General features: G+C 30.5%; 1 protein-coding gene across 2 annotated transcripts in view; it reads left to right on the top strand.

Moving 5' to 3' along the window:
* Mettl15 (methyltransferase 15, mitochondrial 12S rRNA N4-cytidine) overlaps positions 1–8,656 on the top strand; it is a 245,656-nt gene extending 237,000 nt beyond the window's left edge. For both annotated transcript variants that reach the window (XM_071616322.1, XM_027936714.2), the window contains exon 7: positions 5,711–8,656. In XM_071616322.1, the coding sequence (XP_071472423.1) occupies positions 5,711–6,153 (443 nt within the window). In that variant the 3' untranslated portion in view covers positions 6,154–8,656. The remainder of the gene's footprint in view (positions 1–5,710) is intronic.
* Positions 8,657–16,038: the final 7,382 nt, after the last annotated feature.

The following is a 16,038-nucleotide window of genomic DNA, read 5'->3' as shown; positions in this document are numbered from 1 at the left end:
ATTCTCATAACCCAATCCTTTCACCTCTAATCTTTATTGCATTGTTTCATACATGAGCTTTAGAAGGATACCTAATATCTACAACATGACAATCAGACCAGTCCTTTCCAAGAAATCCACTGGACAAAATCCAAGTCAGAATTCCATAAATAATAATAAGAAATCCCCAGAAGGAAAGCTTCATGGATTAGGGTTATTCTATTACATTTAACACCTAAGGATAAATGAAAGCTCTTATGTTCATTCTCTGTGACATCATTAGATCTTACAAAGAAAATTTTCTCTAATTCAGTGATGCTAATTTGTCAGCAAGAGCCTCATTTATAATATGTGTATATCTAATGTGATTATGATTTTTATAAAAATTTTAAATTTTATGAAATAAAGTATTAATGAAATCTCATTTTCTGTACATATTTTGAAATAAAAACAGGTATCCTCAAATTAAAAGCATTAATCAAGAATCTCATAGTTGGGTCTGGGGCTGTAGCTCAGTTGTAGAGTGTGTACTTAATATACATAAGGTCCTGGATTCCCAGTACTACACACAAAAAAAATTTCACAGTTGTACAACTAGCCAACTGAATAAATTATAAACTATGTCTATTCTACTGCCATAGGACAGTACTAGTTTAGCTGGTAAACAGAAATGACTAACATATTTTTGCAATGTCAAATAAACCAATGCTGTGTTCATAGTAGAATGTATAGGATAATTTCAAATATTATTTTGTTATTTTTTATGAAACATTGCCTGTTTGATTAATTTTTAAAAATGTATTCAGTGACAATAGCATAGAAATATTTCTGCTTTTATCTTTTAATTTAGTTAACATGGAGCCAGGTATGCATGGGAGCCAGGCATGGCTAATTCAACACTATGTTTAAAAACTACATCCTTAAATAAATATCTTTGAAATGGAAGTTCTGTGATAAAATTTCAAGAAAATTAAGTGATTGCTGTGTTGGGTCATGATTTTAATTTCTGCAAAATATTAATGCTAAGAAAAAATATTTTAAATCATTAAGACAAAAATGTCCTATGATACAGAAGTAAACATTCATGCTGTTTACTTCCTATTTTATGTGAAAATATGTGTATGTTAAAATGTATTTTATATTATGTTTCTCCTTTGTGAAAATTAGTCTTGGATTAGGCAAGGACTTTCAGAATTTAGCTTTCCTGAAGCTTCCTTTAAGTCCAGGCCCCAAAATAGGACCAGTTGCTTTTTTGTTTGGATTCTTAGAATATTCTGAAACACATTTCTCTGTGTCAAATTTAAAGAAGCTGTCCTTCCTCTTTGAAAAAAACCACACATTTATTTTTTAGTTGTAGGTGGACATAATATCTTTATTTTATGTGGTGCTGAGGATCGAACCCAGTGCCTCACACATGCCAGTCAAGCACTTTACCTCTGAGCCACAACCCCAGCCCCTGTCCTTCCTCTTAAGCTTTGACATTGACATCTTGTTTCTGAAAGACCTAGTTGTTGGAGTATAAATTCCCCAGTGTCTAACATTTTCAACGCTTTGGCAAAGTAGTTTTGTAGAGGAAAGAATGAGCTCTTCACACTAATTGTTAACTTTAGACAAGCCAGTTTCTCAACTCTGGTTCTTGTTAGATATTTCTCTTCTCTGTTCCAATTCCCAGAGAAAATCAGTTATGTGTACACTGCTGGATGTACAGATTACTGTAATGTGAACTAAGGTACAGGACTTGTTTAATTTTATCTTTTGTAAGACCATGTTAAAGATATTGAAATGCCAGAATTGCAGTTATCTTGTCATATTGTCATTTGTAGATAATCTGAAATAGAAACATTTCTCTATGGAATAATATTTTCCAAGGACCTACTTAAATCGAAGAAATATTCCTAAATAAATCAATTGAGCATTATATTGTAATTCATATCGCTTCTCGGCCTTTTGGATAAGATCAAGTGTAGTAATTCATATATGCCAACATGTATATGTAATTCATATATGTGAGCTTAAGGAAAACATTAATTTACTTAAAATTAGCATTTTTGTTTATCTCATTTTTTAATTGGATAGGACATGTCTGTTTTTCTGTGCAGGTTGTAAAAAATGATGTAGACAATACCATACATGTAACATTATACAGTTTACTTTTCTATATTTTGGATATAAATCCCTTATATATGATTTACAAATTTTTTCCCATTCTATACATTGTCTTTTTATAAAGAATCTCTTACTGAATTCAAAGTCAGGAAGATTTATCCCTGTTTTCCTCTAAGGATTTTATAATTTTGTTCTTAAAATTAGGTTTTAATCCATTTTGAGCTGTTCTATAAACCAAACACCATTTGTGCAAAAGATTTTCTCTACTGTATGATCTTAGCACACCATAGATGGATGGATTTATTTTTTGACTCTCAATCATATTTCATTGACCTCTCTATTGTTTCTCCAGTACCACACTATCTTGTTTGCTGTTACTTTGTAGTAAGTTTTGAAATCTGTAAGTTCTCCTACTTTACTTTTTCCCCTAGATCATTTGGATTGTTCTGGGTCTCTTGTAATTCCATATAAATCAGCTTGTCATTTATACCCAAAAATTCAACTGGTATTCTGATAGGGAAAGCATTGAGTCTGAACAGTTAGGAGAGTATTGCCATTTTAACAATGTTAAGTTTTCCAATTCTTGAACAGAAAATGTTTTTGCATTTATTTAGGTCTTTTTAAGTTTCTTTCAAAAACATAACTTTTAGAGCATACATTTTGGACTTCTTTTGTTAACTTATTTCTAACCATTTCATTCTTTTTGATGCTTGTGAGTGGAATTGTTAATTTCATTTTCTTTGTTACTGGTATTATAGAAGCACAATGGATTTTTGCATGCTAATTTTCTATCCTGCTAATTTGCTGAATTCATTTATTAATTCTAATAGTTTGTGTCTATGAGTGAAATGTTATAGGAGTTTTTAACTTACAAGATGATGCCATCTCTGTTAAGATAATTTTACATTTTTCCAATCTGAACACTTTTTCCCCCTCTTTTTCCTGTCTAATTGATCTGACTAGAACTTCTAACACTGTTAAATAGAAGTGCTGGCAGCAGCATCCTATCTTGTTCCTCATCTTAAAGGAAAATCTCTTGATCATATGTAGATTTTATTGTGTTTGTATGGTTTTCTTCCATTCCTATTTTGTTGAGTATTTTTAATTATAATAATGTTGAACTTTATCAAATATATTTCTGTATCAATTGATATGATCTCTTTTTCCTTTATTCTACTAGTGTGATATATTATATTGATCAATTTTCATGTGTTGAAACATATTGCATTCCAGGAATAAATCTCACTTGGTCATGGTATATAGTCAGTCCTTTAAATTGGCTGAATTCACTTTGTTAGTAATTTGTTGAGGGGTTTTATATACATATTTATAAGAGATATTGGTCTGTAATTTTCTTGTTATGTCTTTGGTTTTAGTACTGGCCTCATGGAATAATTTGGGAAGTGCTCCTTCCTCTTTAGTTTTTTGAAAGAGCTGATGAATATTTTTTTTTATGTTCAGTAGAATTCAATGATGAAGTTATGTGGGCCTGGGCTTTTCTCTGAGGGCAGACTTTTAATTATTTATTGATTCAGTCTCCTCCATTGTTATATGTCTGTTCAGGTCTGTTTCACCTAAGTTAGTATCATTCCAGGATATAGCCTTTACAGTCAATATGTATTTATATTTCAGTGTAGTTTTAATTTGCATTTCCATAATGTTGAACATTTTTCAGATGTTTTTGAAAAGGCATGTTACGTAGCTTTTTTGAAGTGCCTTTTTAAACATTTCCCCATTTTTAAAATAAGTTATTTGGCTTTCTTTTTAAGTTGTGAGATTTTTTTATATATTATGGATCAGAGAACTTTGTCAGTAGTTTATAGCTTTAGTATCTATCAATTCTGACCAGTTTATATATGTAGTTTATAGCTTTATTATCTATCAATTCTGATCAGTTTTAAAGTAATTTTATATATAAAGTATGAGATAAGGGTTGAGGTTTATTTTTTTGTATACTCATTTTTGTTGAAAAGACTGTTCTTTCTCATTGAAACAACTTGATCACTTGGTCAAAAAACAAGCGTCTGTAAATGTGGCTCTATTCCTGATATGTCTGCTTTTAAGACATGCATATGTTTTTTATTTGTGTCTTCCTACTATATTGACCTTGTTCTCAATAGGCAATGTTTCTTTTTTTGCTCTTAGTAATTCTTCTCTTTAAAAAAAGTTTATTCTTTTCAATATTAATATAGTTTGTCCATATTTTTAACTTTACTTTCTATATGTTATAAATTTGCTCAGCTTTTTATTTACTTGTTACAAATTATTAATATGTTTTATCTTTAAAATCCCTTGCCTGTAAAGAAAATATAGTTTGGTCTTGCTGTTTTTCCAATTAAACAATCTCTCCACAATTTTTTATGAATAATGAGATATTTATTAGGGAAGGTAGATTAAAGGGTATATATTAATTAAAAATTAGAGGGAAAAACACCAATTAGAAACATTAACAATTTACAAATAATATTAATCAAAGGGAAAGGGAATCACATTTTACTTTGTCTCCACAATTTTATTGGAGTTTTAGTTCATTTTTGTTTAATGTAATTATTGATATATTTTGTCTCTATTTCTTTTTTCTGTTCTTTTCTGTTTTTTATTATAAACAATTTTGTAGTATTATTCTCTATTAGCTTTGTTTGTTTTATTTCAATGCATTTTTTTTTGTTATTTAATTCATAGTAGAACCATAGTATGCAATTTTTACTTCCAATAAAATATAGGAAACTTGTAATAGTATACTTTCATTTACCCACTCTCTCTCTCTGTGCTTTTGTTATATAGTATATGTTTATATGCATAGTATAAACCGAAGAGTAAAATGTTATAAACTAGCTTAAAGAGTCTTATGCCTTTTAGGAAATCAAGAGAAGAATACATATGCACTTGCATATATTACCTATTTTTTATTCCTTTCTAATAGCCTAGATAGTGCATGACATCTTATATTTCAGCCTGAAGAATTTTCTTTAGCATTTTGTGAATACAAAGTAGTTAGCAAGGAATTGTTTCACTTTGTGTTTACTTAAAAATGTCCTCTCAGTTCTTTATTTTTGAAGAAAAAATTTAGTGGACATAACTTCTTAGAAAATATTTTTTATTCTCAACACTTTGAATAGTATTCCACTTTGAATATTATTCCAGTATTATATCTCCACTATGCTATTATTCACAATTTTGTTCTTTATTTAATGTGTTGTTTTCTTTGCTTTTCTCATGAATTTTTTTTGTTGTTTACTTGTGGTGGTTTGATTATGATATACCTAGGTGCAATCTTCTTTGTTTATTTTATTTGTGGTTCCTTGAGTTTCTTATAGCTGTGATTTAACATTTTTCAACAAAGTTGGAAAGTTATGGATTTTTATCTACTCATTCTCTTTTTCTGTTTCTTGTTTGATTCTAGTTCTCCTTATGAATCATGAAAGACATTTGTGATACATAGTTTTAAACTTTGGAAGAATGTTTGGAAATAAGGGAGGGAAGGGAAGTATGAATGAAATTCCACAATCTCTAAGAAAATGTAGTTCCTTAAATATGCATACACTATACACAATTCAGTACATTTACAGTGGAAATATTAATGTTACATGTCCTCTTTTTCTGTTTTTACAAAATCTATGCCTAGGTGCATTTCCTCCCTCTGCTATTTATGCACGAAAAGACTTGCTACAAAGATCTACCCATATTGCTACCAAGACTTTCCAAGCTCTTCGAATATTCGTGAATAATGAGCTCAACGAACTCCACATGGGACTGAAGACAGCTCAGAAGTTTCTGAAACCTGGTGGTCGTCTTGTTGCCCTTTCCTTCCATTCATTAGAGGATCGCATTGTCAAAAGGTTTTTGCTTGGGATAAGCATGACAGAAAAGTTTAACTTAAGTGTTAGACAGAAGGTAATACAAACATCCCAATTGAGTTCATATCATGCAAATAAGGAAGGAAGCTCTGTAAGACCTCCTTTAATGTGGGAATTGATACATAAGAAAGTGCTTACTCCAGAAGATTGGGATGTACAAAATAACCCCAGAGGTCGCTCAGCCAAGCTTAGAGCAGCTATGAAATTATGAGATCTGATGTTCAATTTTTCCCTCAGTTTCTTTAATTTATTTGTCTATGTGATGAATAGGTTAATACCTCCAGCTTAAAGCATAGGACAGCCTTGAAATTGATAGAATTTAGAATTATTTTCTTCTCAAAAGAAACTGTAGGAAGTTTTAACATATCATACAAAGCTTAACTCAGAGCAGCAGCATCTTGGGGCTGGAAAAAAATGTGTTTATCTTGCATTATATTTGACTTCTGAAATTCAATTCTTTCTCTGAGCAGGAAATTTTTTTTAAAAATATTATGTTTATCTAAATATGTAAATTCCAACTGTAAAAGAGAGATTATAATCTCTCTGCATGCCCTAAATTCTGAATTTAGATATTAAAATTTATAACAGATTTTCTGTGGCTCAAATAATTAATGATAATATGGAATGAATTTTAACTTCCATATTGGTAAATAATTAATTACTGTAGCTTTCTAAAAGTAGCCTTTTTATAAGTTTTAATTTTCAAATATTATTTTAAAATGGCATTATACTTATGGATTTCACTATTGAAATTTATAGTTCATTGCTTTAAAAGGATTTTTTCAGAGTGATATGCGCTAATTTTCATAAATTCCAAAATAAAAGTGTAGAATTTCCCTAACTACCATGAGAGAAGTGTTTCACAGAATTTATATTTAATATCAATTATATCTATTTTAATAACTCAGAATTACTATTAGTAAATAATACAAACTTGTTTGAATTCTGCATTTTTATTGAACTATTAAAAAGAATTCAGTAGAGCTATTTGAAGTAAGAAACTGTCTGATTTATTCAATATATTAAAATTAATGCTCCCTTAATGTTTCTACCTAGACATAGAAATTATAATAAGGATAAAAAGTTGTTTCAGGAAAATTGCACTTGGTGGACTATTCTATAACAAATTGATGAGATTGATTCATAATTCACATGTCATTTTTTATTAGTAAGTATGCACTTCTAATTTATTCAGTTATTCAGCAAGTACTGAACTTGACATTAGAGAAACAAAGGTAAGTACAATACCCATGATCCATAGTACCTGTCTGTGAAGCTTGTTGTCTAGTGGACAAGAATGATGTTAGTTAAATAATCACAAAAGTCAATATGAAATGGACACAGTGATAAATGCTACACAGAAGCATACAATGTAATTTAAAAGTATCTGGTAGAGATTCGACCTGTTGGAGGAAACCAGGTCTGAGAACGTGATTGTGACCTGAAAGATGAACAGGAGATAATTAATCAAAGGGTATATGGAGTGGGGTGGGAGGATGGTGTTTAAAGGTACATATAAATGAGTATTCTCTTAAGTAATTCTTGAAATCATTAATTTTCTCAGTAAACTATTTCTTCAAATACAGAAAACACTCATACTTTCCAGTATGATTACAAATACTTAATAGAAAAATCCAAGTGAATGAAATATCAACATGATTATATTTACCTCAGACTCATTTTATTTACCTATGTAATATTTAACTTTACTCCCCAAACTTGTTCACTGCTTTTATTTTATAGGCTTTATTTAAATCTAAACAATCCTGCAATGAAATCAGGATTAGAAAAATATCTGGGGAATGTGCTCAAAATATAAACAAGAGAATGCACTTAGGTTAATCCCCTGAATCCTACCTGAAGAATTTTATGTTTCTCTTCATGTGTAAAATATATTTGTGGATGAAAAAGATTTACAATAGTAAATTCCCATATGAGTATCTGATTAGAAAATAAAAGACCACACTCTTATATTAAAAAATGATTCACCTATTTCATTAATCATTTTTACATCCTGTATAATATGGAGAATTTTTTCATTGATGTCAAGTTAAAACTGATTGCACTGGATTGGATAGTGTTGTCCTAATATTCATCTGCTTCCTTATTTGGAAATACCATCATTTCAGATATGAGTAGTTAAGATGATGTCATACTGGAGCAGGGATGGCCTTTAATCCAATGTGACTTATGTCCTTATAAGAAGATCAGAGATACAAGTGAATACGACCTGAAGGTGGAAGCAGAAATTGGAGTGATAAGTCTATAAGCTAAGGTATACTCAGTATTGTTGGCAACCACTAGAAGATAAGACAAAAGCAAGAAACAAATTCTCCCTCTGAATCTCCAGCAAGAACCTACCCTGCAGACATCTTGGTTTGGGGGCTTCTAGCCTCTAAAACAGTTAAAAAATACATTTCTATTGTTTTAAGCTACCCAGTTTCTGGTAATATGTTACAGCAAAACCTAGGAAACTAATACTCTGACAGATCAAAATCTTGAGTAATATGATGAGAAAAATACTTCTTCAATACACACCAAATTGGTTTCAAAATGTTTTAATGCAAAATATATTAAATGTTTTGTTATTAGGCTTTGTTGTAAAATGTATAATAAAATATGTGAATGAGTTTTAAATGGTTAATTATGGAGGATGGCTTTGGGAAATTCAAACAATACACAGAGAAAATAAAAATTGATTATTAGGATGAATATGCAACACTTTTCTAATAAAATATTTCTGAATCTCTATATTGACTGCTTTGTATGAATCATTTTAACTTAGCATTGATATCATGTAGTGTATCCCTTATTTTTTGTTCATCATTTAAAAAATGAAATTTAATAGCTAATTTTAGTTTATATCTCTACTTATTCACTTTGTTTTAAAATTTGTATATTAGTGACATTCTCTCCAAAGTCTCTAGGATTTTTTTGAAAGGTATTAATCATATCTGTATGTCATATCTGATATTTCATGTAATATATGTATAGTTTTGCTTACATTCATTTGTATTGAAGTATTTCTTATAACTACTAGTGTATAAGAGAATACCAGTATGCCATTGTTTTTGAAATTAATCTCTTAAAATTCACTTTCAAATATTTGAAAATCATAACTTCTTTAATCTTTATAGAATATTTTATATTCTATATATATTTTAAATTTCATTATATAGTATTTCTATAGTTTAAAAAAAATCCTAATTTTTATTTTTATTTATTTATTCATTTATTTAGATAGAGATTGACCTGGGGTGTATAACCACTGAGCCACATTCCAAGCCCTTTTTAAAATTTTGAGTCAGGGTCTTGCTCAGTTGCTTAGAGCCTCACTTAGTTGCTGAGGCTGCCCTTGAACTTTCGATCCTTCTGCCCTAGCCTCCCAACAGGCATGCGCCACTACACCTGGCTAATTACAGGCATGCGCCACTACACCTGGCTAATTCTTGTTTTTAAATTAGAAGTGTTTATGATTCCATTTTTCAGACTTTAAAAGACAGTTTTAATTTTATTTGAGATCTCTCATCCAAAAAGTATGAGACAATTCTTAATGGAATGTAATTCTTAACCATACACACATGCACATACATGCTCACACACACACATTTATATTCATTCAGTAAGCATATAGGAAAGAATAACTGTTTAAGAAGAATTTTTTAAAAATATACCTCTTGCCTAGTCCTCCCATGCTCCCCCTCCCTACCCCACTATGAATCAGCCTCCTTATATCAGAGAAAACATTCGGCATTTGGTTTTTTGGAATTGGTAACTTCACTTAGCATTATCTTCTCTAACTGAATAGATGAACTCTAGATAGGGCAAAGGGGTGGGAAGAGAAGGGGCGCTTGGGTTTAGAAATGATGGTGGAATGTGATGGACATTATTATCCAAAGTACATATATGAAAACACGAATTAGTGTGAATGTACTATGTATACAACCAGAAATATGGAAAATTATGCTCTATATGTAATGCATAAAGAATTGTAATGCATCCCTCTGTTGTATATAAATTTAAAAAATTAATTTTTAAAAAAGGCAGCAACCTGAGGAAGCACTGATATTGAAATTTCAAATATAACAAGGATTTTAAGCCTGATAACAATTTTTCCATTTTCTCTCAAGAGCTTCACTAGATTTTTAAATAGCATTCTTTTCAAAATTCAAGCAGCACTGTATGATGTCAAAATACAGTGTGAAAAAGAGAAAATATGGAAAAAGGTTATGACCAATTTGGCTATTACTTTATTTGGTAGAATATCTATGTTGAGGTATTTGTGATGCTTGCAAACAATAGCCTGAATCTTTTTTGCATATTGTTTGGAAACAAAAATTATAAAAGTTGAGTTTGATGCATAAATGTTAAGAATTCTAAACATGAGGTCATGAAACCAGTTTTGTCAATTTTGATGCTATAAAATATAGTTAAACTACTTCTGCATTTTAATAAACATTCAGAACAAAAACCTCAAAAGAAATTTAAAAGTTTAAAAAAATAAAAATATACCTCTCCTTTTTATATTCCTTCTCCTCCTTACCTTTCTGTATTCACATTACCTGTGAGTTTCTTGTGCCAATTGAGATGATATTAGTTTATATTTCAACTTTACTTTGGAAAAAGAAATATTAGTAAAATTGGCATATTCTCTGGCAAACTAAGCCCTACATGTTATAATCTTTGTAATGGATAAAAATTCACTAAGAATTGCTTCTGGTTAAAATTCTGTAAATTTTGGCCTGCCATGGTGGTGCATGCCTATAATCCAAGCAGCTTGGGAGGCAAAAGGACAGCAAGTTCAAAGCCAGTATCAGCAATTTAGTGAGGCCCTAAGCATCTCAGCAAGACCCGTTTCTAAATAAAATATAAAAAATGCGAGGAATGTGGCTCAGTGGTTGAGTGCCCCTGGGTTCAGTCCTCGGTACAAGAGAGAAAAGAAAAATTCTGAATTTCCTTTAATGTAGCTATTTTTCTATTCAGTTTTTATAGTTGCTACAACTTTCTAATAGATATTTTTGTGTAGCAGCATTCTATTAGAAAGGGATAAGCATTAAAATATAAAGGAAATTTTGTGCAAAGCTTGAAAAATATAAATTTAATGACAGAAAATCTGATATATTTTTCTCAGAACCACATACCATATGTTTGATGTCGAATGGAGCATGGTTTATAAAAATCAGCACCATATTCTAAAAAGGCTGGGTTGTATAACAAGCATAACTATTTTTATATTATTTTCTCAAATTTCATCTGCTAATAGCTACTATTTCCAGCTAATGTTTGGTAACATACAGGATGATCTGCAGGAATGCTAACAGAACATTTAAGTATAAATTATTTTTTAAAAGTATAGTTGCAGCATTCATTTTCAGAAACATTAAAAATTCAATAGAATTAATTCTGCAAGATACAGTGGTCATAGCTTATGATACCTATCATAAAATTCATCACACTTTTTGGCTACCTCACTTTCTTCTCTAACTATACACCCAGATTATTAGATTAAATAAATAAATAATATAATATAATGCTCTGATATGCAAAGTAGTAGATTGCCTCTTTGGTAACACTGCATCTCCTTAAGCAATGTTTTACCTTAATATCTGAACTGTTGTTTACCATTAGCAGTTGTCCTGTTATATCATTGCTCAAATAGTTGTATACAAAGCTGCAATCAAACAAGAGGACATGAGTTATTTCAATAATTGTTTCTATTCCTTACATTCCATCTTATGCTTTGGTCAGTAATACTTTTCTGCCTTACATAGGTAAGTTGTGTTGCCAGACAATCAAATAATATCAGTCCTAACTCTTTCACAAGGAAAAAATAATCCAACTTACAGGTGCTAAATTCAGGAGCATTGTAAATAACACTATTGGCTATTGAGTCAGAAAAACATGAGTTTTAATTCTAACTCAGCATGCATTTTTAGCAAAATATATGAATTTGAGCATGCTATTTATCTTGAACTATCATTTATTTATTTATTTCATTTATTGAAAACAAGGAAAGTATTGGTCCTTTTTAGTGAAGTTACTATGAATTAAATATAAAATAATAAATATGCATGAAGTGAAAATTATAAGGATAAAAATGGCATGTAAAATATTTAGCACTATTCTAGACACATATTAATTACTCAGTGATGCTATTATTTTGCTGAACACTGTGATTAAGGATGCATATTCTTCATTTTGGTAGTTTTAAGTTCATCTAATAGTAACTGATTTATAGTTAGTTTTATTATTTGGAATTTTACTCCTAATATTTATTTACTGCCCTCATTGTTTGTTGTACCTTGACAGGGTATATAAAACACAAGTCATTGCTCTTGTGGAATTTCTATGTATAAGAAAACAAGATGATATCTTTTTTAAAAAATTTAAGTTATTTGACATTCATTTAGGTTGGAGAAACTATTTATCTTTCTATGATTCTTTATCAGTAAGTAGCAAGTCTATATAGTTGTTATAGTACAATTCTCCAACAAAATACATTTTTACAAGAGAAAGGAAATAATTTTCAAAATATTAGAGACAAGATGATTATAGAAGTATGAAAAATCTACTTCTCTAAAACCAATGATAATAGGCTTAAGGACTAAAATGTACATGTTACAAGTCTTAAAGGGAAAACAACTGGTGAAAGGTGAAGAAACTAAGGATACTTCAAGTGAGCTGATAATCTTCCCTTTAAAGACTATAGGAATAGATATTATCAGAACTGGATCCTTATAATTTCACCCCTCACTTTCATCTCAGCATTTATAAATCTCTTCCTTGGACCCTAATTTATATTCCTGTTTCAGAAGAAAGTTTATGTCCTTGCTTTTTCTCCCCACCCTATCTTCTCCAGGACAGTTTGATCCATTTTGTTTGCCTCTCTATTCTTCAATCCTTTCTCTGCTGGTGTTTTTCCTTCACCTACAAACATACTTAAAAGGGCTCTATTCTAAATACAAACAATAGCAACTAAATATCTACTTGACTGGTTTGCTTACCAAAATGTCAACCATTTTCTGTTTTCTTGCATATTTGATTTCTTCAGAGAGCCTATACTACTTCATCATCTATGTTTAGTTTATTCAATTCTTATGTATTCTCTATAGAACCTGTTCTCTTAAGAATCAGTGTTGGCCTCTTGTTCCAGACTCAAAAGACTAATCACCATCGTGAGCTACTTGTTCTCTATAGTATTTGAGAGTGTTCATCTATTTCCCCATAAAATTTTATTTCCATTTCATTCTCCAAAATCATTCCTTTTTGGGGTCTTTCTCCCTAACACTGTCATATGTTCACTGGCTTCTCTTCCTCTTTCTGTTCCATCAAGGCAGACTGTAGTGAATTCTTTAAAGAGTGTTAAGTAGTTCTAGGATGTTTTTCAGTGGAAGTAATATTGTAAAATCACTTCATGGTCATCATGGAGTTGGATGAGAGATGAGTTTCTTATCAAGATAACAGAATGGGACTGGGGTTGCAGTTCAGTGTCAGCGTGTTTGCCTACCACCTGTGAGGCACTGGGTTTGATCCTTAGCATCACATAAAATAAAGTAAAGGCATTCTGTCCATCTATAACTACTAAAACAAATTTTTAAAAAAGATAACAGAGTGGAACAGAGATTGGAGTTTCCTGGAATAGGAAAACATCATTATTTTGTAGATATTAAAATAAGAAAAAGGAGTTCAAGTTGACATCAAATTAAGTATTTTTACTGGTATGTCAGCTTTAGTAATGACATATAATTTGGATCAACTATCCCACAAAGAACAGCATGTACAAAACATTTTTATTTGAAATCTAAGTGCAAGGATCAGAGATATAATAAAGACTGAAAAATATCCAAAAGGGGGGGGGGGTGGGAAACCTCAAAGAGATTAACCCAGCATTTACAGCTACAATTGTGAGTCCCAGAGAAGGTAGATGAAAAACTAAGAGGAATTTTTGACAGTTGTTTTGGGGGAGCATCAGAACTTGAAGCTAACTGGACTTTGAAGGAACTAAGCTTAGTTTCTAATCATATTAGTCCTTGAAACTGGATTAAATTGATTACATATACTACAGTTCTTAATTGCCTTTCAAAAAGCTATTTTAAATCTTTGAGAAAAAAATAATAGTTTTGAAATTGTTTCTATAATCATTTATATTTGGTATCCATAACTTAGTCATGAAGAGATAAGACATGCTTTTTTTTAAAAAAAAAAAAGGAGAACACAGATAATTTTAAAAAAATGAGTGATTCAGACATGTAGTTCTAAATATGTTTAAGGAAATAAAAAGAAGCTGAAAACTATAAAAGAATAAGATAAAAATTCTTAAACTTAAAAGTATAGTTCTCAAACTTAAGAACTAAATAGATGAGTTTACAAGTAGTTCAGACAGCTAAACTGGGAGATATTCCAGAAGGAAATATCTAGAATGAAGCACAGAGTGACAAAAAAGACAGAAAATACACACCACAGACTATAATAGACATATGAATTACAAAAAGAAATCTAATTCAAGTGTTACTGAAATTTTTAAAGTAGAAAAAACGCCCCCCCCCCAAAAGTGCAATAGAGCCATATTTGAAGAGAAAATGTCTGAGAATTTTATAAAAATAATGAAAGACATCAAGCTACAGATCCAATAAGCCCTGAATCATCCTAGCAAAACCTGCTAGAAATCAAAGTCAACACCACCACCACCACCACCACCCTCCAAAAAAAAGAAATAGAAAATGCCCTTTGAGTTGAAGGGTAACAGATACTTTTGAGGAATAGAGTTAACATGAGCCATTAGGGGAACTATTTGATGATGAAATCCAGCAGCCTAAAATATAAAATAATAATAAGAAGAAGACATGTTTTTAAAATATACTGTGATAACCTGGGAATCTGTGCAAATGTGGAACTAAGTAAATAACTTTGGAGTTCGTGGTTAAAGTACAATACAAATATATGTCTCAAAATTGTAAAATTATCAAAACAAACTAAAACTATGAAACTGAGGGGTCAGGAGATAGGGAAGTATGGTTACTAATTTCTATATTTTTAGAAAGCAAGGAGTTCACTGTCAAAATGTGAAACATGTAATCTTAAAATGGTTCCAAACTTTTTTATACATTCATAATTTTGTAGTAAAAACAATTTAGGTTCAGCAGCTCTATACTCTTCAGTTTCTTTTCAATTCAAGTATAATTAATGTTATATTCAAAAATAAGCTAAAGAGTCTACTGTGCTCTTTTTATAATTTTGTTTTGCTATGTATTCTTCTATCCTTAGTGATGTATAAAAGATATTCTGTCAATGTTGTTTAAGTCTAGGTGTAGGGATGTGGAGTATGTAGTCATTCTTGTTTGAAAATGCTTTCCTGTGTCAAGTAATGTTTATAATGAGTGTGTATCTGTTTTTACAAAAACAGTTTGATTATTATTAATATTATTTTTAAGAGTATCAGTTTTGGAACCAGGCCTGGTTTTGAAATAAGACCTGTGTTTAAATCTGACACTGAATAGTCTTAGAAACTTTACTTAATCTGTGAGCCTCAGTTTACTTATCTGAATAATAAGGATTTTGACACCTGTTTCATCAGGTGGTTGTAAAAAACATAAATATGTATATAAGTCATGTAATCAAGTCATATAGAAAGTAATAAGTATACTTATTTTTTTATTTAGTCCCATCTGTTTCACTAGTTTATCACATCAGCTGAAACAACACACCTCTCTGATTACATATAAAATGATGAATTTGTATCTGGACATCCCATCATGATACCATCTATTTTTCTGCAGCTGACTCCCATCTGCATGGTACCTTTACAATCTGTCATCTTATTCCATGACCACCTACCACCTCCCAAATCTCTTGCTCCATTCTTGTCACAGTTATTTAGTTCAGGAGTAGACCCTGAAGCAATCTATGCTATCTGGCTCTAGGTAACTGACCCAATCTAGGCCTCTTCTAATTTTTAAAAAATTCAGTGTGAACAAAAGTTCTCTGATGTCCACTGCAATGTCTGAAATATGTAAATTTAAGAATTCTTAGGCTCACCTTCTTATTATGAAAGGAAGAGTGACTCTAAATTGCATAAAGAAAATAAGAAGTCAGGAAT

The sequence above is a fragment of the Marmota flaviventris genome, chromosome 9 (genome assembly GCF_047511675.1).
Source record: "Marmota flaviventris isolate mMarFla1 chromosome 9, mMarFla1.hap1, whole genome shotgun sequence".
Lineage (NCBI taxonomy): Eukaryota > Metazoa > Chordata > Mammalia > Rodentia > Sciuridae > Marmota > Marmota flaviventris.
The sequence above is the reverse complement of the archived record's forward strand: the minus strand, read 5'-3'. Positions and strand labels throughout refer to the sequence as shown.